Raw genomic sequence first — 22,534 nt, forward strand, 5'->3', positions numbered from 1 at the left:
CAACTTCAGGCATAAAATTGAGTAGTTCACTTTTAAACATGTTAATCAACCCTATTTATTGAACACTTACTTTTTGCAGGGCACTGTACTGAGTGTTTGGGAGATTACAGTACAACAGAGTTGGTAGATACGTTCCCTGCCCCCAAGGAGTTTACGGACTAGAAGGGGAGACAGACAGTAATAGAAATAAATAGCAGATATGGGCATAAGTGCCACGGGGCTGAGGGTGCTTAAACGGGACAGTCAAGAACATAGATGTGACCCAGGAGGGAGAGAGAGTAGAGGAAATTGGGCTTAGTCAAGAAGTCCTCTCGGAGGAGATATGATTTTAAAAAGGCCTTGAAGGTGGAGAGACTGGTGGTCTATCAGATGGAAAGGAGGAGGGAGTTCCAGGTTAGAGGCGGGATGAGGAAAAGAAGTCGGTGGTGAGATAGATGAGATCGAGGTACAGTGTAATTTGGCACTAGTGGAGCAAAGTCTATGGACTGGTTTGTGGTAGGAAATCGACAAGATAAGATAGGAGGGGATGAGCTGATTTAGTCCTTAGCTGATTGAGTTAAGTCTGGGGTGAAGCAGTGCGGTCTAAGTGAATAGAGCACGGGCTTGGGAGTCAGAAGGACCTGGGTTCTAATCCCGGTCTGCCACTAGTCTGCTGTGTGAACTTGGATGAGTGATGTCACTTCTCTTTGCCTCAGTGACCTCATCTGTAAAGTGGGGATGAAGACTGTCCACATGGGACAGGGATTGTGTCCAAATTGATTTGGCTGTATCCGTCTCAGCGCTTAATACAGTGCCTGGCACATAGTAAGCACTCAACAAATGCCATCGTATTATTATTATTATTATTATTGGATCAAAAGTCAGTATATGGAGTCCTTTCCCCCAGAAAGCTACAGCCTGAAACTTCGACAGGTCCGGGGGTTGGATAGACTTCTCTGCTGTGTGACCTTGGGCAAGTCACTTTACTTCTCTGCCTCAGTTACCTCATCTATAAAATGGGGATGGAGACCGTAAACCCCACGTGGGACAGGGACTGTGTCCAACCCGATTTCCTTGTACCTACCCCAGAGCTTAGTACAGTGTCTGTTACCTAGTAAGCGTTTAACAAATACCATCATTCTTCTTTATTATTATCCCTGACCACATGGGGCCAAAATTGGTTCCCAGGGGAGGGAAGAGGGAGAGTTAGGGGTGTTGGATGGACCGTGCTTAACCATGAGGGCCGGGGGGCCAGGAGACCACCCAGCACACGGCTCCAGGCTTCCTGAGGTGACCATTAGCCTCCTAGGCCGGACGGGCAGTGGAGCTGAGCTAGGGCGGCTCAGGGCCGAGGAAGACGTCCTATCGAAGCCCAGGCCAGAAGTCAAGGGGTGGTGGAGAGAAGGAAGAGGAGAAGGAGAGGGTATTCCTTGCCATTTTTTTCCTATGGTATTTGTTAAACGCTATCTGCGCTATATATTTGTACATATTTATTGCTTTATTTATTTTATTAATGATTATCTATGGTTCTATTTATCTATTTTAATGCTATTGATGCCCATTTGTTTTGTTTTGTTGTCTGTCTCCCGTTTCTAGGCTGTGAGCCCATTGTTGGGTAGGCATTGTCTCTATCTGTTGCTGAATTGTACTTCCCAAGCGCTTAATACAGTGCTCTGCACACAGTAAGCACTCAGTAAATATGATTGAATGAATGAATGAATGCCAGGCGGGGTACTAAGTTGGCGTAGTGTCTGCTTATTGTTATATCGTGCTCTTCCAAGCGTTTAGTAAAGTGCTCTGCACACACTAAGCACTCAGTAAATTCGACTGAAATGTTACATGGTACTCTCCCAAGTGTTTAGTACAGTGCTGTGCACACAGTGAGTGCTCAAAAAATACCACGGCAAGAATGAATGAATAAGATAATCCGGTTGGACACAGTCCCTGTCCCACAGAGCTTTAATCCCCATTTTACAGAAGAGGGAACTGAGGTACAGAGAAGTGAAGTGACTCACCCAAGTTCTCACGGCAGACTAGCGGCAAAGCCGAGATGAAAACCCAGGTCCTCTTGTCTCCCAGGCCCGGGCTCTTTCCATTAGGCCACGCTCGCCACCCCCAGTGCCCCTGATAATTGGCTCCTGCAATAAATCATCTTTTTTTTCAGGACAGGTTAAAAATAGCCCCGATTTCGGGGATCTAGTAGATGGCAGAAACCAGGTCAGGCTGTCGCCGCTCCACTTCCCTTCCTGGCCTACTTAGAGCCGTCGAGAAGGATCGGGGCGAGGGGCACCAGGACGGGAGGGAGGAGGGGAGAAGAGCAGGGCCAGGGACACCACGGAAAAAAGAGGATGGCCTTTCATTCTGGCTTTAGTTTAGGACTGAAAGAAAGGAGACCACAACTCTGTTGTCTTGTACTCTCCCCAGCGCTTAGTACAGTGCTCTGTACACAGTAGGCCCTCAATAAATACCACTGATTGATTGGGAGCACGCAAACTAAGACAAGCGTCTGTCATATCTGCAGGCCGGCTTGCCCAGCTTATTCTGGTAAAGTGTCCCAGCTCAGTCGACTGGAGCTGTAAATGTAATAAAAATGATAATAATAACTCTGGTATTTGTTAAGCATTTTAGTGATCAATAAGTACTGTTAATTGCTTGATAGGAAGAAGTAGGACTTGGAGAGAAGAAAACTTCATCTGATTTGGGATTTCAGAAGGTCTTTGAATATGGGAGATCTGTGGTCTGGCAGATTTGAAAGGGGAGAGAGAGTTCCCAGCAGGAAGAAGAAAGGGCTTGACCAGGACATAGTGGGAAAAGAAAGTGGATAGTAGCAGGAAGGAGAAAACTGATCGACTGCCTTAAAATCAATGGTGAGGAGTTTCTGTTTGAGCCAGAAAGGAAAATAATAATAATAATGATGATGGTATTTGCTAAGCAGTTAGTATGTGCCAGGCACTGTACTAAATGCTGGGATGGATACAAGCAAATCAAGTTGGAAACAGTCCCTGTCTCATGTGGGGCTCACAGTCTCAATCCTCATTTTCCAGATGAGGTAACTGAGGCCCAGAGAAGTGAAGTGACTTGACCAAGGTCACACAGCAGACAAGTGGCAGAGCTGGGATTAGAACCGCTGACCTTCTGACTCTCAAGCCTGTGCTCAATGAGGCAACCATTGGAGGTTTTTTGAGGAAGGGGAGACGTAACCAGAACAAGGTTGTAGAAACATGAACCCGGCAACAATAGGGACTGAAGAGCAGAGAGAGTGAAGTCAGAGAGACCAGTGAGTAGGCTGAAAAGCTAGTCAGGATATGACCAGTGTTAAGAGCAGTGCGGTGGCCATTTGGGGTAGAAGGGAAAGGGCAAACCTGGGAAAAACTGTGGCGGAAAAGCCAAAAATATTCCATCTAACGTGAGAGTCGAGTGAGGAATCCAAGAGGCCTTATCTCCTCCAAGAGGCCTTCCCTGACTAAGCTCTCCTTTCCTCTTCTCCCTTCTGCGTGGCTCTTCATTCATCCACCCCTTCCAGCCCCACAGCACCTAGATAAATATCTGTAATTTATTTATTTATATTAACATCCGCCTCTGCCTCTAGACAGTAAGCTTATAGAGGACAGGGAATGTGTCTATTTTTATACTGTATTCTTCCAAGCACTTAGTACAATGCTCTGCACACAGTAAGCATTCAATAAATATGACTGAATGAAGGAGTCAAGGATAAAACCGAGGTTGCCGGCTTTGGAAACAGGGTGGACGGTGATAGTGATGGGAAATTTAGGTGGAGGAGAAGATTTGGGAGAGACAACGAGGAGTTCAATATGGGACATTTTAAGCTTAAGGCGCTGGTCGGACATCCATGTGCTGATATCCTGGGCTCAAGAAGAAATCTGAGGTGGCAGAGTTGGTGGGAGGCCCAAGCTAGGCTAGTAGATTTGCACATCATGGGTGAAGAGATGGTGGTTGAAATCATGGTTGATTTCAAGGGGGTGTAGAAGTTCCCCAAAAGAGTGAATGACAAGTGAAAACTCACTGTGGGCAGGGAATGTGTCCATTCATTATTGTGTTATACTCCCCCAACCAGTACTCTGCACACAGTAAGTGCTCAATAAATAGAGAATGAATAAATGAGTGAGAAGGGGAGCCGGGAAGCCCCTGGAGAAAACACCCCCCCACACACCTATCTGCTGGGGGAGGGATGGGAGAGGAGCTGGGCAACATTTCCCTGCCCACCTCTAAACTGTAAGCTCATTGTGGGCAGGGAATGTGTCTGCTTATTGTTGTAGTCTCCCAAGCGCTTAGTACAGTACTCTGCATACAGTAAGTGCTTGATAAATACAAGTGAATAAATGAATGGATGGATGGGTGGCTGACTAAATGGCAAAGCAGCATGGCTCAGTGGAAAGAGAACGGGCTTGGAAGTCAGAGGAAGTGGGTTCTAATGCCACCTCCCCATTTGTCTGCTGTGTGATCTTGGGCCAGCCACTTAACTTCTCTGTGCCTTAGAGGAAGTGGGTTCTAATCCCAACTCCCCCACTTTCATTCATTCATTCAATCGTATTTACTGAGCTCTTACTATGTGCTGAGCACTGTACTAAGCGCTTGGAATGTACAATTCAGCAACAGATAGAGACAATCCCTGCCCAATGATGGGCTCACAATGTAAAGGGGGGAGACAGGCAGCAGAGCAAAAGAGAACTAAACAAAAACAAGACATCATCAAGATAAACAGAATCAAGGAGATACACACCTCATTAACAAAATAAATAGGGTAATAAATAAAATACACAAATGAGCACAGTGCTGAGGGTAGGGGAAGGGGGAAGAGCAGAGGGGGTGTGGAGGAAGCAGAGGGAGGGGGGCTCAGTCTGGGAAGCCCCACTTATCTGCTGTGTGACCTTGGGCCAGCCACCTAACTAAGAGAAGCAGCGTGGCTCAGTGGAGAGAGCTCGGGCTTGGGAGTCAGAGGTCATGGGTTTGAAACCCAGCTCTGCCACTTGTCAGCTGTGTGACTGTGGGCAAGTCACTTCACTTCTCGGTGCCTCAGTTCCCTCATCCGTAAAATGGGGATGAAGACTGTGAGCCTCACGTGGGACAACCTGATCACCCTGTATCTACCCCAGCGCTCAGAACAGTGCTCTGCACATAGTAAGCGCTTAACAAACACCAACATTATTATTATTCTCTGTGCCTCAGTGACCTCATCTGTAAAAGGGGGATTGAGACTGTGAGCTGTGGGACAGCCTGATGACCTTGTAACTCCTTAGAACAGCGCTTGGTACATAGGAAGCGCTTAACAAATACTATTATGATGATGATTATCACTATTATTAGTAACAAATACCATCATTATTAGAATGAATGAATGACAACTTGTCATCCTAAACAAAGCCGAACGCCCCCTGCCCTCTAGTGGCCTCCCCGCGGAAGTGCATCTCCCTGCTTTGATTTCCACGTGGCTAAAGGTCACTTTTGAGGCTCACCCCCTTCTCACCCCCATTTGGGGGGCGTCACCGGGGGTCACCCGAAAGAGAAAGGGGGGAAAGGGGAGGGGGGACCTTCTCCCTCTTCTCTTTCGACTTTCTCCCCCCTCCCAGTTCCCCCAGCCGTGCAGGGTCCCTCCCCAAACCCTGCAGAAACGCCCCAAATGGGTTGGTGGAGAGCTAAATTTGACCTGTTTTTATAAAAAAAAAAAACTGGGCAAATCCCATTCCCCGCAATCTCCTGAGAGACTAAAACGGTAGCGAGGGAGGGTGGCGGGGAGAGGAAATAATCTGCAAGGAAAGAGAAGATCTCCCCCCGCTCCAAAAAAAGAAGCCACCCTTCATCTGGAGGGGGTGGGGGAAGAGGTGGGTTATTGGAGAACAGAATTTTAAACGCAAAAAAAAAATTAGGGGGCAAATATCATTCCCCCCATCTCTGGAGAGACTAAAAGAGTAGTGCAGGAGGACGGCGGGAAGAGGACATAATCTGCGAGGAAAAAGAAGGGTCCTCCTTCCAAAAAAAGCACCCTTTTATCTGAAGGAGGTGGAAGAACGCTTGGGTTGGTGGACAGCAAAATCTTAAATGATTTTTAAAAAAAAGAAAATTAGGGGGCACCCGGATTTGAACCGGGGACCTCTTGATCTGCAGTCAAATGCTCTACCACTGAGCTATACCCCCGCCGCTGCGGCGCTCTTTCGAAGCCAAGCTACTTAATGACGTCGCTGCGACGAGGCGCTGCGTTCTGGTTTCTGTGCATGGAAGGACGGAGAGAAAAGTAAATATAGGGGTAATTTGTGGCATAGAGCTGTTTTCTGGGCAGCATCGGAACCGGCAGAGCTGGGCTCGAAAGCTGGGGAAGCTAGGATGGGGTTTGGGGGAGGGGTTAGCTGGGCAGGAGCCAGCAAAGCTGCAAAGGGCTGGGGTCTCTCCCTTGCAGGGTCACCTCCTTTCCCCTCGGCCCCTGCACGGACCTGCACCTGACCCCTTTCCCCCCAGCTCCCTTTCAAACGAGGGCGACCCCCGGCCTTCCTGTGCTGCTCAGACCCCGGGACATTGGGGCTTGCCTAAGCGAGGTAGGCTTTTCCAGGCCTTGCAGGGGTCTACCCTCCTGAGCCTGGGTGTAGACCCTCAAGGGTGGAAAGGGCAAGGGGGAGAAAGCAAAAAAGATCCCACAGGGGGCACCCGGATTTGAACCGGGGACCTCTTGATCTGCAGTCAAATGCTCTACCACTGAGCTATACCCCCTTCCCGAAAAAGCAGTTGGTCAAAGATTCTATGTTCTCTGGGAATGGGAGAGGCCCAATTTATACATCTCTTGGGTCAATATTTATTATCCCAGAGCTTCGGTTAGGAGGCGTCCCCTTTAAAGACAAGAGAGGAAGACCGGGAAAGTGAAGAGAGGGACACCTTATTCTATCCCTGACAAAAGCCAGTCCCAGAGAGGAACATTTGGTTGGCTTTGAATTCACATCTCCAACAGATAATTACTCTCCCAGGCTTCAAAGCCTTACTGATTGAAACTGGACTGTGTCCAACCTCATTTGTTTGTATCTACCCCACAGATTAGTACAGTCCTGGCCCATAGTAAACACTTACCAAATGCCATAGTGATTATAGAAGGCCCATCTCTTCCAAGAGGCCTTCCCTGACTAAGCCCTCCTTTCCTCTCTTCCTCTCTCTTGTGCATCCCCCTGACTTGCTCCCTTTATTCATCCCTGCCCTCCGAGCCCCATAGCACTTATATCCACATCTGTCCTTTATGTATTTATATTTATATCTGTCTCCCTCTCTAGACTGTAAGCTCGTTGTGGGCAGGGAACAGGTCAGTTTACTGTTATATTGCACTCTCCCAAACATTTAGTACAGTGCTGTGCACACCATAAGCACCCAATAAATACGACTGACTGACTCCAGGGAGCCTTGGCTTCAACGCTAACCTTGGTGGGTCTGTCTTCCTCCTCCCAAAGATCTCACAGTCCCCCTTCGGGTGGGGTCCTTCCCTTCACATTAGACCAAAAGCAGGGAACCATAGACTATAAACTTCCTGTGGGTAATAATAATAATAATAATTATGGTATTTGTTTAAGCGCTCACTGTGTTTCACCCTCATAGTAAGTGCCAAGCTGTTCTATGCATTGGGGTAGATACAAAGTAATCAGATTGTCCCACAAAGGCTCATAGTCTTAATCCCCATTTTAGAGATGAGGTAACTGAGGCACAGAGAAGTTAAGTGGCTTGCCCAAGGTCACAAAGCAGATGAGTGGGGCAGCCGGAATTAGAACCCACATCCTCTGATTCCCAAGCTCATGTCTATCATCTCGATTATATTGTATTCTCCCAAGCACCTAATACAGTGCTAGACAGTAAATGCTCAAAAACACAAGTGATTGTTGGGGAAAGCGCAAAAGCTGTTCTCCCCCGTGTACAGATGTGGAAATAATAATAATAATAACAATCATGATATTTGTTAAGCACTTCCTATGTGCCAGGAATGGTACTAAACACTGGCGTGGGTACACGCAAATCAAGTTGCACACAGTCCCTGTCCCATGTGGGGTTCACAGTCTCAACCCCCATTTTACAGGTGAAGTAACTGAGGGCCAGAGAAGCACGGTGACTTGCTCAAGGCCACACAACACACGAGTGGCGGAGCCAGGATTAGAACCCATGATCTTCTTACTCCTGAGTCTGTGCTCTATGCACTACACCATGCTGAGGGTGAGGGACTCGCCTAAGATCACGCGGCACGACCCAACCCAGCGCTAGAACTCGAGTCTCCGGAGTCTCCAACCCAGCTAAGGCTCGCCTCCAAACGGTGACAAAGACATAAAATGGAGAAAGGGTTCAACTGAGGGAACTCAGAGAAGGCAGGGGAGAGGGATGGGGTGTAGGTGACCGGGGGGTGAGGGAGGAAAGGTTGAGGGCAGGACAGAAGGGGTCACCAGGGTCTAACATGGCACTAGCTTGAGCCCAAAAAACATGAGAAACAGTGTAATCCAGTGGAAAGAGCCCGGGCTTGGAGACAGAGGACCCAGGTTCTCATAGCAGCTCCACCACTAGTTTGCTATGTGACCTTGGGCAAGTCACTTCACTTCTCTGTGCCTCAGTTATCCCATCTGTCAAATGAGGATTAAGACTGTGAGCCCTATGTGGACTGTGTCCAACCCGATTATCTTGCATCTATCCCATTGCTAAGTAGTCTGGCACAGAGTAAGCGGTTAACAAATACCATAGGAAAAAAAAAAAAACACGCTCAGCTGGGTCCCGTCTCCTGACACCCAGAGGGGAAAGTAAGCTGAAGCTACCCATGAGGCAGTAAGCTCCTTGGGAACAGGGATTGTCTCTTTCAACTAATAATAATAATTGTGGCATTTTTTAAGCACTTACTATGTTTCAGGCACTCTACTGAGTGCTGCGGTAGATACAAGATAATCAGGTTGGACACAGTCCCTGTCCCACATGGGGCTCACAGTCTTAATCCTCATTTTACAGATGAGAAAACTGAGGCCCAGAGAAGTGAAATGACTTGCCCAAGATCACATAGCAGACAAGTGGCGGAGCCAGAATTAGAACCTAGGTCCTCAACTCCAGAGCCCGTGCTCTTTCCAGTAGGTCACACTGCCTCTCAACTCTATTGTAGTCGTTCATTCATTCAATCGTATTTATTGAACGCTTACTTTGTGCAGAGCACTGCACTAACCGCTTGGAAAGTACAATTCGGCAACAGAGACAATCCCTACCCAACAACGGCTCACAGTCTACACAGTCTATTGTACTCTCCCAACTACTTGGTTCAGTGCTTTGCAGACAGTAAATGCGTGGTCAATATCACAAGTTGATGGACTAGCAAACTTCAAGGGTAAAGCAATAAGCGTCAGGGTGACCATTACAGTATGAATTATTCCTGGGAGCGGGAGCTTTTTTTTTTCCCCTTGAAAAGAGGTAGACCTGGACTTGAGCTAGCACTGGACCCTGCCAGAGGCAGAAGTTGGAAATTGCAAATGTGCCCATCCGGTTGGAAATCTGACCCACTCCACTCCTTATGCCCAGACCCCCAAGGCCTTCTCCAGCCACCTCCCCCCCAGCTGCCAGTCCCCTCCCCTGTTCAGAACTAACCAGGAGACCAGACCTTCTTTTGCCATACCGAGACCCCCATTTTCAGCCCCCTAGGCCCCCACACTAGAGCTGGGGTCTCAACCAAGCCAACCCTCCTCACGAGCCCAGCTACAGGTCCCCCAGAGAGAGCAGAGTGGGCAGAAAGGCAGGAGGAGACCGAGCCGGGGACAGCTGGGGGTGAGAGAGGAGAAATGGGGCGGGGAGACGGAACTGGCGGCCGACGGCGTTTATTGTTCCAATACAAAATTCCCGACGCGCTTTTAAAAAAATCTTCTTAAAAAAACCCAGACGGGCAGGCACTGCAGTGCCCGGGGGGACGGGGCGGGGTGGGGGAAAAAAACCTGAAATCGAAGCAGAAAACAGGCTACAGTCCAAAGCATTTGGGCCGGTCCAGGCAGGACGAACCACAGTCTCTGGGGTGGGGGCGTGGGGGCGCCTGGAGGTGTCAGAAGCCCTCAAATGATGCCTTTCCCTATCACCACCCCCAACCACTGCCAACTTCCTTTATCCAGCATGCTTTGATGGCCAACTCTCCAAGTAGGAGAAAGTGTCCGGTGTCCAGGATGGGGGCCAGAGATGCAGCCGTCTCCTCTCACCTCCTTCCGGACCTTGGGGTCCCAGCCCCTCCCAGTGCTGGACCAGTGACACCCCCACCCCCGCCACCAGCAGCTACCCTGGAGTCTCAGCTGCAGCGGAGGAAACTGGACCCCCCCAGGATCCTGGATCCCCTCTGGCTCTGTTCCCTGCAGGGGCAGGACCATCGCCTCTGCTGCCCCACTGTCCATTGAAGGCTCGGGGTCTCGGTCCCCCGTGAGTAGAAAAATAATAAATAGGCCTTTCCCTCGCAGCGTCCTTAGAAAAATAATGCCTCTCTCCTTTAGGCTTCGGCTCCCGGCATCCAGAGGTCAAGGGGCTGGGAGTCAGTTGGCAGTGGCATGGGATTTCATCCACTCGAGCCCAGCGGGGAGTCTGTGGGGAGAGAGGGCAGAGCTGAGATCACGGTAGGATCCTGGTGGATGGGCAGAGCCACCCCCCTCCCAGGGACAAGGGAGTAGGTGAGCTTCCGGCTGGCATCCACAAAGGTGGCGAAAGGGCAAGATGGGGCGGGCCCCTGAGTGCCGGCTGCCTCACCCAGCAGTTGTGGCGCTCTGTCACCCTCCTCCATGAACTTCGGGTGGACCCGGGGAGCGGGCAATGCCTTGCTACCCAGGTCCAGAGGGGGGCCTGTCGCTCTTCTAGCCGGGCCCCGGGTTCCCATCCGTCTTGTTGGACGGGGTGACTCAAGGAGGGTGGGGAAGGCAGAGACGGGCACTGCCCCAGAAGCCACGATGAGCCAACCTGTGCTGGCAGAAGCTCCCAACGCGAGCCTTCCAAATCCGACTTCGGGAGCCTCCACGCCCTTCCCGCCCACTGTCCCTGACTCTGAGGGCCCGGAAGGTGGGGTCGGGACCCCTATGGCCCTCCAGTTCGAGCTGGGTGGCCGGGGACTCCTGGACCACGAGTGGGTAGAGGATTACAGGGGTGGGGGAGCACGCACCCCTCCCCCGTGAGGGCACAGCAGCCCTGGATGTGCCAGGGGTGGTCCTTGATGGCGCTGAGGGTCAGGGTCTTCGAGATCTCCGATGTGGTCATCGAATCCTTCACGTCCTGTTTGTTGGCGAAGATGAGCACAGCGGCGTCCCGGAGGTCCTGTCCGCGGTGGGGGGGGGGGGGGACAACCACCCCTCCCCGAGTCAGACCGACTACCCCCATCTCCCCCCACTTCCCCCAAACCCCTTAAGCCCCGATCCTGCCATCGGTGGAGAGGGTAGCAGCACAGAAGCTCACTTCAGGGTCCAGGGATCCTTCAAGTCTCCCAAACTGACCATCCCCCAGACACGCTTCAAAGCTCTGGCCACCCACCCCAACCGCTGGTCCCCAGGGCCATGGAGGAAGTCCACAGTGAATCCCCCTCTCCCAGCACCCCCTCCTCCCCAAGAAACCTATTCGATGTAAGTTCGTTGTGAGCAGGGAATGTGTCTGTTTACTGTTATATTGTACCCTCCCCAAGCACCTACTACAGTGCTCTGCACACATTAAGTGCTCCGTAAATACAACTGAAGGAGCTGTTAATTGTTAGTGGGGGTTTGCATTCTACCTCATGAGCCAACATCCGGTAAAGCTCCTCTCGTGTCACCATAAGCCGCTCTCGGTCCGTGCTGTCTATCACCAGGATGACAAACTGGGAGGAGGAGGGGGAGAGAGGGTCAGGGACCTCGGTCTGCCACCTTCAGGGGGTGGAGAAGGTCTCTGTCAGTCAGCAGGGTGGGGAGAGTGCTAACTTCCTCCTCTGCCATCTGCTTCCCCGGGCAGCTCGGACACCCAGAGAGAGACCAGTCCAACTCAGCTCCACAGCCGGACCAGAAGTGAACCCGGGACTTTCCTCTAGGGAGGGGGTGCTGGTCTGCAGGGACAACTGTTATTATTACTATTATCAGTAATCATAATTTGCTAAGCATTTACTATTTGCTCAAACACTGAACTGAGCGACAAGGTAAATAGAAGCAGCACGGTCTAGGGGAAAGAGCCGGGAATTCTTAATTAGTGAGACAGGGAGCCCCACGTGGGACAGGGACTTTGTCCAACCCTATTTGCTTGTATCAACCCAGCACTTAGTACAGTGCCTGGCACATAATAAGCACTTAATACCACAATTATTAATATTGTTATTCTGAGAACCTGCCTGCTGGATGACTTTGGGCAAGTCACTTAACTTCTCTGGGCCTCAATACCTGTCTTCCCTCCCACTAGAAGCCTCATGTGGGATAAAGACTGTGTCTGGCCTGATTATCTTGTATCAACCCCAGCGCTTAGCGCAGTGGTTGGCACCATAGTAAACACTACACAAATATCATTATTATAATTATTATTATACAAGATAATCAGGCCAGACACAGTCCCTGATCCAAATGGGGCTCCCAATCTCAATCCCTATTTTACAGAGGAGGGAACTGAGGCCCAGAAAAGTGAAGTGACTTGCACAAGGCCACACAATAGACATGTGGCAGAGCCGGATTAGAACTCATGACCTCCTGACTCCCAGGCCCACGCCCTATCCACTATGTCATGCTGCTTCCCACGAGGGTGTCAGGGAGGTGATCCCAGACACTGGATTGGGGCTGGGGAGTGGGATCCAAACTGGGTTGGACTTCATGGAAGGCTAATCTAACCCCCTCCAGCTTCTAGCTTGCCCATCCCATGGGTCTTGAGCAATTGGGCTTGGGGCCAAGTGCCACCTTGACATCTTCTTGGATGACCTGTCCGGCTCTTCCCCTCTCCTCGGCTTAATTCTCCTTTTCCAAATCTGGGTGGAAAGAAGGGGCCAGTAATTTCATCCAGAGATATCCAGGTGAAATGCGGGAGTGCTGTGGGCCCAGTGTTGGGAGAAAGTGGAACTAGAGTGCAGTGAGAGGGAGAAGCAAGCACCAAGCAACTTCTCCACCCTGGGCCTAGCTGAGCTAGAATCCTGGACTGACCATCGCCCTGTAGGCAGCCTCCCCCACTCCCTGAAGGCCAGTCACAAGCTCTCTATTGCCAATAGCGATGCCAAGTGGAGCAGAGTGACCAGCCGACTGAGCTTGGACACCCCCAGGGTCAGGGCCCAGAGGACGGGGCAGAGTGACGCCTTGCCCAGACACACCTCAGTGTTGGAGTAGTAGGTATTCCACGTGGAGCGGAGGGTCTCTTGACCCCCAATGTCCCACATGAGAAAGTGCGTCTTCTGCAGGATGATCTCCTCCACGTTGCTGCCGATGGTCGGTGATGTGTGGACCACCTCATTCATCAGACTGAGAGGAACGAAGGCCCCCACTCAGGGCCCGGGACGTTCCCCCATCCCGGAACCCTCCACTCCCCACCGGGCTCTTCCCGATGCTTAGTACAGTGCTGTGCACACAGTAAGTGCTCAATAAATACAACTGAACAAATGAATGAATGACACCTGGCCCGGGCACCCTGGATCCTGGCCTAGGGCTCCGGGCCAGTCCTTCCCCTCCCCAACCCGTGGAGGGGGAGACGCTCACAACTGATAGAGAATGGTGGTCTTCCCCGCGTTGTCCAGCCCGACGATGATCACCTTGTGTTCTGAAGGGAGAGATGGACTGGGTCAGGCCAGGGCCCCTTTGCCCACGCCACCATCCTAACCCCTTTCCCCGCTCACCCACCAGGAACCCTGACACCCAAGCCACAGAGAGATTGCAGGGAGCCCGGAGTCTGTTCACCCACCCGGGACACCCCAAGAAGGCAGAGGGGGATGGGGATGCGGGGGAAGGTCATGGATTTGGTCCCTCACCAGGGTCCACCTCTGGGATAAGGAAGGAGTCCTCCTCTAGACTGTAAGCTCCTTGTGGGCACACGAGGAACGTGTCTGCCTAATTTCCAACTCCCTTCTGCACCGCCCTGATTTGCTTCCTTTATTCCCCCCTCCCTCAGGCCTACAGCAGTTACGTACATAGCTGTAATTTATTTATCGATATTCATGTCTGCCTCCCCCACTAGAATGCGAGCTCGTTGTGGGCAGGGAATGTGACAACCAGCTCTGTTGAATGGTACTCTCCCAAGCGCTTACACCGTCAGCGCTCAATAAATGCCACTGTTTACCAACTCTTCTACTGTACTCTCCCCAATGCTTAGCGCAGTACCCTGCACATAGTTAGCGTTTAATAAAAACCATTAAAGAGGAAGGAATGGGGTCGTTCAGAGATGTCCAGGCTACAAAGGAGCCGGGCCCAGCCGGAGAGAGGAGACCCACAGAGGGCCTGGCTGGTGGATGGGGTGGGGTGGAAAAAAAGGGGGAAGGGAGGGAGAGGGAGTCCAGGCAGCTGGACTCACAATCAGAGGAAACGGTCGCCTTCCCACCCGCTACACACATTCACACGCCACATTCACACGCCCACGTCCCTTCCCCCATCCCCACCATAAGACAATGGGCTTGCCCACTGCCCCAGCTGGGAAAGGGGCGACGGGAGGGCAAAGGGGAGAGGAAAAGGCCGACGGCAGGGCTCCCTCCACAGTCCCAAACTGATGGAGGGAGGACCCTCGGAGATGGAGCTACCCTTCCTTTCTTCCTCTCCCCTACCAGACTAAGACTAAGACCCCCTTTCCTAGACTAAGCCCCACTTTTCCTCAGCTTCCCCTCCTCTCCCACTCACTCCCTTTGCTCTAACCTTCCTCTCTGCCCCACAGCACTTGTGTATATATGTACAAATCTGTAATTCTATTTATTTGTATTAATGCCTGTTTACTTGTTTTGATGTATGTCCCCCTCCTCCTACAATGTGAGCCCGTTTTGGGCCGGGATTGTCTCTCTCTGTTGCTGAATTGTACTTTCCAAGCGCTTAGTACAGTGGTCTGCACACAGTAAGCACTCAATAAATACGAATGAATGAATGAATGAATGAATGAATGAATGAATGAATTCCTGTTGTGAGTTGGGAAGCAGTGAAGGAGAGAAGAGGAGAGGGGGCTGTCTCTGTTTACGGGATCAGTTCCCTTTCTCTTCCCTCCTCTTTGCTTCTACTTGCCCCACTCTTTCCCTCCTCCAGCCCACTCCCCTCTCCCCCGGCTCCCTAGGAGACTTTTAACCCCAGGACGCCCCCTCCCCCGGCTCCCTAGGACCCTTTTAACCCCAGGACGCCCCCTCCCCCCAACGCCGGCTTTCCAGACTTGAACTCTCCTCTCCCCCAGCCTTTCACTGTGGACCCTCCCCCCCGCGCCGGATCTCCCCCAGATCCCCCAGGAGACTTGAACTCCAGAACCCCCCGGCTCTCCAGCCCAGTCCCCTCTCCAGGAAACTTGAACTCCAAGACCCGCCCCGGCTCTCCAGCCACTCCAGGCTCCCCCGGCTTCCCAGCCCACTCCCCTCTCCCCCAGACTTTCACCTCAGGACCCCCGGCTTCCCAGCCCACTCCCCTCTCCCCCAGACTTTCCTCCAGGCCCTCCGGCTTCCCAGCCCACTCCCCTCTCCTACAGACTTTACTCCAAGACCCCCTGGCTCTCCAGCCCACTCCCCTCTTCCCCAGACTTTCCCTGCAGGGCCCCCCCGGCTTCCCAGCCCACTCCCCTCTCCCCCTGACTTTCCTCCAGGTCCCCCCGGCTCTCCAGCCCACTGCCCTCTCCCCCAGACTTTCCCTGCAGGCCCCACCCCCCCGGCTCTCCAGCCCACTGCCCTCTCCCCGAGACTTCTCCTACAGGCCCCCCCGATTCTCCAGCCGACTCCCCTCTCCCCCAGACTTTCCTCCAGGCCCCCCCGCCTACCCAGCCCACTCCCCTCTCTCCCAGACTTTCCTCCAGCGCCCCCGGCTTCCCAGCCCACTCCCCTCCCCTACAGACTTTACTCCAAGACGCCCTGGCTCTCCAGCCCACTCCCCTCTCCCCCAGACTCTCCCTGTAGGCCCCGCCGGCTTCCCAGCCCACTCCCCTCTCCCCCAGACTTTCCCTCCAGCCCCCCCGGCTTCCCAGCCCACTCCCCTCCCCTACAGACTTTACTCCAAGACCCCCTGGCTCTCCAGACCACTCCCCTCTCCCCCAGACTCTCCCTGTAGGCCCCGCCGGCTTCCCAGCCCACTCCCCTCTCCCCCAGACTTTCCCTCCAGCCCCTCCGGCTTCCCAGCCCACTCCCCTCCCCTACAGACTTTACTCCAAGACCCCCTGGCTCTCCAGACCACTCCCCTCTCCCCCAGACTCTCCCTGTAGGCCCCGCCGGCTTCCCAGCCCACTCCCCTCTCCTACAGACTTTACTCCAAGACCCCCTGGCTACCCAGCCCACTCCCCTCTCCCCCAGACTTTCCCTCCAGGACCCCCCCGGCTTCCCAGCCCACTCCCCTCTCCCCCAGACTTTCCCTCCAGGCCGCCCCGGCTACCCAGCCCACTCCCCTCTCCCTCAGACTTTCCTTCCAGGCCCCCCCGGCTTCCCAGCCCACTCCCGTCTCCTACAGACTACTCCAAGACCCCCGGCTCTCCAGCCCATTCCCCTCTCCCCCAGACTTTCCCTGCAGGCCCCCCCAGCTTCCCAGCCCACTCTCCTCGTCCCCAGACTTTTCCTGCAGTCCCCCCCGCCCCCCCGCCAGGTACCCAGCCCACTCCCCTCTCCCCCAGACTTTCCCTGCAGCTCCCCCGCAGCCCTGCTTCCCAGCCCACTCCCCCGCCCCGGCTCCCGGGCCTTGAAGTGGGGAGCCCGGTGGGGAGGGGGCGCGGGGTGGGGACGCCCCCTTACCCTGGTTTCCGAAGATGCTCATCAACTTGGCCACCAGCTGGCCCATGGCTCGGCCGGGGCCCGGGGCCCGGCCCAGACCGCTGAGCGCCGCCGCTCCGGCCCCCGGTCCCTGTCCCGGTCCCCGCCCCCGCCCCCGCCCCCGGGGGGAGGGAGGGAGGGAAGGAGGGAGGGAGGGAGGGGCTCGGCCTCTGACGTCACGGGCCGGGGAATCCCCTTCCCCACCGCTCCCTGCCCTGTCACCGGGTCACCGGCCCCGGGGGCCGTCGCCCGAAACTGCCCCTCCCCTGGTCCTCCCCGGGCCGCCCTCGGGAGGATGAGCGGGATGGTTTTTAATAGCTGCGCTATCTGATAAGCGCTTCCCACGGGCCGGGCCCCGTACTCGGCCCCGGCACGTATATACTCAAGGGGAGGGCTGGGGAGTCAGAGGTCATGGGTTCTAATCCCGACCCCGCCACTTGTCGGCTGTATCAGTCACTTCACTTCTCCGGGCCTCAGTGACCTCATCTGGAAAAGGGGGATGACGACTGGGAGCCCCCACGGGGGACAACCTCATCACCCTGTAACCCCCCCACAGCGCTTAGAACAGGGCTTGGCACATAGTAAACGCTTAAAAATGCCATCATCATTATTATTATTTTCTGCACCTCAGTGACCTCATCTGGAAAATGGGGATGAAGACTAGGAGCCCCACGGGGGACAATCTCATCACCTTGTATTCCCCGCCCACCCCCCCAGCACTTAGAACAGTGCTTGGCACATCGGAAGCGCTTACAAATGCCATCATCTTTATTAATATCATTCTCTGCGCCTCAGTGACCTCATCTGGAAAATGGGGATGAAGACTGGGAGCCCCACGGGGGACAACCTGCTGACCTTGTATCTCCCCCAGATCTTAGAACGGTGCTTGGCACATGGGAAGCACTTAACAAGTACCGTCATTATTATTATATAAACAAATCGGGTTGGACACAGTTCCTGTCCCACGTGGGGCTCGCAGTTTCAATCCCCGTTTTACAGATGACATAGCTGAGGCCCAGAGAAGTGAACTGACTACCCCAGGCCAAGAAGCAGACAAGTGGCGGAGCCGGGATGAGAACCCATGACCTTCTGACTCCCAGGCTCCTGCTGTATCGACTATGTTATGCTGCTTCTCATTGTTAAACTCTATGTGCCAGACACTGTTCTAAACGCTGGGGTAGATACAAGCTGATCAGGTCGGACACAGTCCCTGTCCCAGCTGGGGCTCACAGTCTTAATCCCCATTTTACAGATGAGAGAATTGAGGTCGCAGAAAAGTGAAATGACTTGCCCAAGGTCACACACTAAACAAGTGGTGGATCCGGGATTAAAACCCAGGTCCTTATTATTAACAATAATAGTGTTTGTTAAGTATTTACTATGTGCCAGGCACTCTTCTAAGCGCTGGGGTAGATACAAGCTAATCAGGTTGGAAACAGTCCCTGTCCCACATGGGGCTCACACGCTTAATTCCCCTTTTATAGATGAGGTAACTGAGGAACAGGAAAGTGAAATGACTTGGCCGAGGCCACACAGCAGACAAGTGGAGGAGGAGGGATTAGAACCCAGGTCCTTTTGACTCCCAAGAGCGGGTTCTAGCCACTAGACCACGCTGCCTCTCCATAAACTACGACCCACTCGATCTGCTTGTTTATTCCCTCTCCATTTCCTCTACCTTCCAGTTAGTCCTCTTCCAGCCTCTCAAACTAATTCATTCCCTGCCTTGCACACCCCCCGGCCTCCTCCAAGACCTCTGGCTCACAACCGGTCCAACCCACTGCCCGGAACTCCCTCCCCACCTTCAAATCCGACACCCCACCCCTCTCCCCTTTCTCAGAGCCCTCCGGAATTCCCATCTTTTCCCGGAGACCTTCGGGAATTAATCCCTAATCTCTCCTGTTTATGTCCCCCCTATTGCCACTTCAGGATAACACCACCAGACACTGGGAAAAATCCCACACACCTGATTAACTCCTATTACTAACTTGTATCTACTAAGACTGTGAGCCCCATGTGGGACGGACTGTATCCGACCTGATTATCTTCATTTATTCATTCGATCATATTTATTGAGCCCTTACTGTATGCAGAGCACTGTACTAAGCGCTTGGGAGACTGTAATATAACATTAAACAGACACATTCCCTGCCCACGCATCTACCCCAGCCCTTAGTACAGTACCTGGCACTTAGTGAGTGCTTAACAAATACCATAACAACTTCAGCACTTAGAATAGTGCTTGGCACATTGTAAGCACTTAAGAAGTAGCATAATTACTCACAACCTACAACTTCCTGTAGCACTTTTGTGCATATCCCACAAATCCTTTTACTTAAACACTAACACATGTACATAACCCCTCCCTGTTCCACTGAAAACCCCTTGAGGGCTTGATCCATTTTAATACAGTGCTCCACACAGGGTAGATACTCAATAACTACTCGATTGATTGATTGTTTGATCATCAGACTCTGCTGGCTGTCTCCAGCCTCTGGCATCCCTTGGAGTGGGGGGGAGGTGAATCCTAGAGGTTTTTTTCTTTCTCACTGCACATGAGACCCAACCCTTCACCATGGTAATAATAATAATAATAGTATTTGTGGGGAACAGCGTGGCAAAGTGGACAGAGCATGGGCCTGAGAGTCAGACGGCCATGGGTTCTAATCCTGACTCCATCACTGTCTGCTGTGTGACCTTGGGCAAATCATTTAACTTCTCCGTGCCTCAGTTACCTCATCTGTAAAAAATGGGGGTTAAGAGTGTGAGCCCAATGTGGGAGAGGGACTGTATCCAACCTGATTAACTTGTATCCACCCCAGTGCTTAGAACAGTGCTCGGCACACAGTAAGCACTGAACAAATACTATTACCGTTATTATTACTATGCACTTACTATGTGCCAAGCACCATTCTCAGCACTGAGGTAGATACAAGGTCATCAGGTTGGATGCACTTTCTGTCCCACGTGGGGCTCATAGTCTCAATCCCCATTTTACAGATGAGGTAACTGAGGCAAATCTGTGACCACAGTTTGAGGTCAAGATACCCTGGACCCTCAAGAGCCCAGAGTGGACTGAGGAGTGTTTCAGGGAAATGGAAGGTTGGAAGTTTTCAATTGGAAATCCCCCAGCATGGGACTTTGGGCCTGCTCCCAACGTCAGGAAGGAAAAGGGGAAAAGAAACTGGACTCAGATGGAGGTTGGGAGAGGAAGGGGCTGAGCATGAAGGGAGGAAGCTTAAACAGTTGCTGCAGTAGGAGGAACTGAGGCTAGGGGAAGGAGCATGGTGGAGTGGATAGAGCACAGGTTGGGCAGTCAGGAGGTCAAGGGTCCTAATTCTGGATCTGCCACATGACTGCTGTGTGGCCTTGGGCAAGTCACTTCACTTCTTTGTGCCTCAGTTACCTCATCTGTAAAATGAAGATTAAGACTGGAGCCATAAGCTGGACACGAACTGTGTCCAAACCGATTTGCTTGTTCCCTCATACCCCTGGCGCTTAGTACAGTGCCTGGGACCTAGCAAGTGCTTTCCAAATACCACAGTTATTATTATTATTATTTGACAGTGGGGTTCTTGCAGCTGGAAGAAGAAAGGACTAACTTGACCCTGTCTCTTTTTTTAACGGTATTTGTTAAGCACTTACTATATGCCAAGCACTCTTCTAAGCGCTGAGCACTCTCTCTGGGGCTTCTCCCACTCCCAATCTCCACCGTGATGGGAACCTGGACCCTGTGTGGAGGAAGGGGCAGAGGGGTCCCAAGAAACGGGACAATGATGGGAAGGAGGGCAACAAAGAAGGGAAACTGAAAGAACTGGGTATTTCCCCTGTCTGTTTCCGGGGCCCAGTTTAGGACCCGTTTGAAAGAGAATGCAGAAGTGAAAATCACACCATTTCAAAGCAAAGGTCAGTTCACTGTCCGATTGAGGGGTCCTGGTGGGCTGGGCCCCGCTGCAGATCGTCACTTAACTTCTTGGGCCTCAGTTACCTTTTCTGTAAAATGAGGATTAAGACTGAGCCCCCTAGAAGAGCGCTTGGCACATAGCAAGTGCTTAACAAGTGTTATTATCTCTCTGCAGCCCGGGTCCCTCTTGGAGGGGTGAGATGTCCTCCCCAGACCTCTTGATTTTAAATCCAAACTGCCTTTGGACCAGATCCTCCTTCTCTCCTCCTCCTCTTTCCCCCAATTTCCCACAGGAATCCCAGGAATGCCCAAATCTCTTTCAGCCCAGACCCAGAACGGAAATCTTCCCCGACTAGAGTTCCTCGAGGGGGTCAGCCCTGCCCCAAGGGCAGGCGGAGCATCTGGGCTGGAGGGGTGGGACCGAGGCAAGAAAATAATGTTAATAATAATTGATAATTATGGCATTTGTTAAGCGCTTACTATGAGCCAGGCACTGTTCTAAGTACTGGGGTGTGTACAAGCAAATAGAGTTGAAGGCAGTCCCTGCCCCACCTAGGGCTTACAGTCTTATTCTCCATTTTACAGATGAGGGAACTGAGGCCCAGAGAAGTGAAGTGACTTGCTCGAGGTCACATTGCAGATAAGTGGACGAGGGGGGATTAGAACCCAGGTCCGTCCGACTCCTAGGCCTGTTTTCTATCCATTAGGCCATGTTGCTTCTTTGAGAAAGGAAGGGGGAGAAGGAAATGGGCTGGGGGAGTCGTGATCTGAGCCCAAGCTCCTCTCCCCTCCCCCTGCCCTCTCAGGATCACCAAGGGCATTCCTTCCCTCAGGCGGAAACTCTTTGTGCCGAGCATTTGAGGTTTTTCAGGTTGGGAGCAAGAGACGTGGAAATCCATCCTGTTTTCATAAACCTTCAGAGAAGAGGAACTCCACCTTCCCCACCCTCCCACTTAGTTGAGAGGTCTTTTGTGAGTCTCACCTTAATCCCTACTGCTGCAGCTCGAGCCCATTTCTGTTTTGCCCATCTCCCTCCACCCCAAAGGTAAATCATTCCTTGCTTTAGGCTTAGGTTTCTTCGCCTCAATCCGGGGGTGCCAATTATCCTTGGCACGGCCTGAGGGTAGAGAAAGAAAAACCTCTGGCCGCCTTTCCGTTAACACTTCCTTGTATACTGATTCAGTGGGGAAGGTGAGAGCAGTGGTCAGAACAGGGTCTGGAGAGGGTTCATTCTTCCCTGACCCGGAGGCTGAGAAAAACAAAGTCTGGAGGGGGTCGCAGGCAGGTGTGTGGGGTGGGCAAGAAAAACGGTTGGCGCTTCTGGCCATCTGGGTGGAGCCCAGGGACCAGCTGTGCCCTCCTTGGCCACCTCCCCACCGAACCTAACATGTCCTCCCCCACTTCTCTGGTCATTTCCAACATTCATTCGACCCTCCGCTAGGCCAAATGTCCACCCCTGAGGGGTGATGTCACCACTCCCCTAGTTGGCATAAGCGGGAGTTGGGATTGGCGGGGATATAGGCCTGGCAGTGCCCCTTTCTGACCCCCCAGATACCCAGTTTAAATGGAGGCCCAGCTAAGGGTGACCTCCTCAGCGGGGAAGACAAAGAGGCACGGGTCCTTTAAGAAGCTGTGTCTGGTTTCTATGTCCCGAAGTAACACTGCAAGCAGGGTGGTGCAGAGGGCAGAGGAGAAGAGCCCTCCCTCCCCTCTATCCTCGAGGTTTGTGTTTTTCAACTGGTTTCTTTTCTTGGGCTCCTCTCCCTCTCAGGGGCGGTTTTCTGGGGAACCGG

At 52.6% G+C, this 22,534-nt stretch overlaps 1 protein-coding gene and 2 non-coding genes across 4 annotated transcripts; all 3 read right to left on the reverse strand.

The window, feature by feature from the left end:
- Positions 1 to 6,060: 6,060 nt before the first annotated feature.
- On the reverse strand, positions 6,061 to 6,132 carry TRNAC-GCA. The gene has a single exon. It is a non-coding gene; the product is annotated as a tRNA-Cys (tRNA).
- Positions 6,133 to 6,627: 495 nt separating this feature from the next.
- Positions 6,628 to 6,699, reverse strand: TRNAC-GCA. The gene has a single exon. It is a non-coding gene; the product is annotated as a tRNA-Cys (tRNA).
- A 3,082-nt stretch (positions 6,700 to 9,781) lies between these two features.
- ARL5C (ADP ribosylation factor like GTPase 5C) lies at positions 9,782 to 16,932 on the reverse strand. 2 transcript variants are annotated; one of them, XM_029074588.1, is made up of 6 exons: positions 16,823 to 16,932; positions 13,632 to 13,692; positions 13,250 to 13,397; positions 11,708 to 11,791; positions 11,108 to 11,217; positions 9,782 to 10,539 (listed from the first exon to the last, which is right to left on the reverse strand). In XM_029074588.1, exons 1-6 carry the CDS (start codon positions 16,866 to 16,868, stop codon positions 10,491 to 10,493), a joined length of 498 nt encoding a protein of 165 aa, XP_028930421.1. In that variant the 5' UTR covers positions 16,869 to 16,932; the 3' UTR covers positions 9,782 to 10,490. The 2 variants fall into 2 exon arrangements, with proteins under 2 accessions (XP_028930421.1, XP_028930420.1); XM_029074587.1 differs by having other exon boundaries at positions 11,108 to 11,259.
- Between the last annotated feature and the right edge of the window lie 5,602 nt (positions 16,933 to 22,534).

This window comes from Ornithorhynchus anatinus, chromosome 11 (assembly GCF_004115215.2).
Source record: "Ornithorhynchus anatinus isolate Pmale09 chromosome 11, mOrnAna1.pri.v4, whole genome shotgun sequence".
Taxonomy (NCBI): Eukaryota; Metazoa; Chordata; class Mammalia; order Monotremata; family Ornithorhynchidae; genus Ornithorhynchus; species Ornithorhynchus anatinus.

Bases quoted from the DNA above. Each gene is read 5' to 3' on its own strand.
- ARL5C (XM_029074587.1), bottom strand. From the start codon at position 16,868: ATGGGCCAGCTGGTGGCCAAGTTGATGAGCATCTTCGGAAACCAGG. The intron at 13,693-16,822 runs GTAAGGGGGCGT...CTCTCCCTTCAG, and splicing joins GAGCATCTTCGGAAACCAGG to AACACAAGGTGATCATCGTC. The intron at 10,540-11,107 runs GTGCGTGCTCCC...CTCTCCCCACAG, and splicing joins TGTGCCCTCACGGGGGAGGG to ACTCCCCGCTGGGCTCGAGT.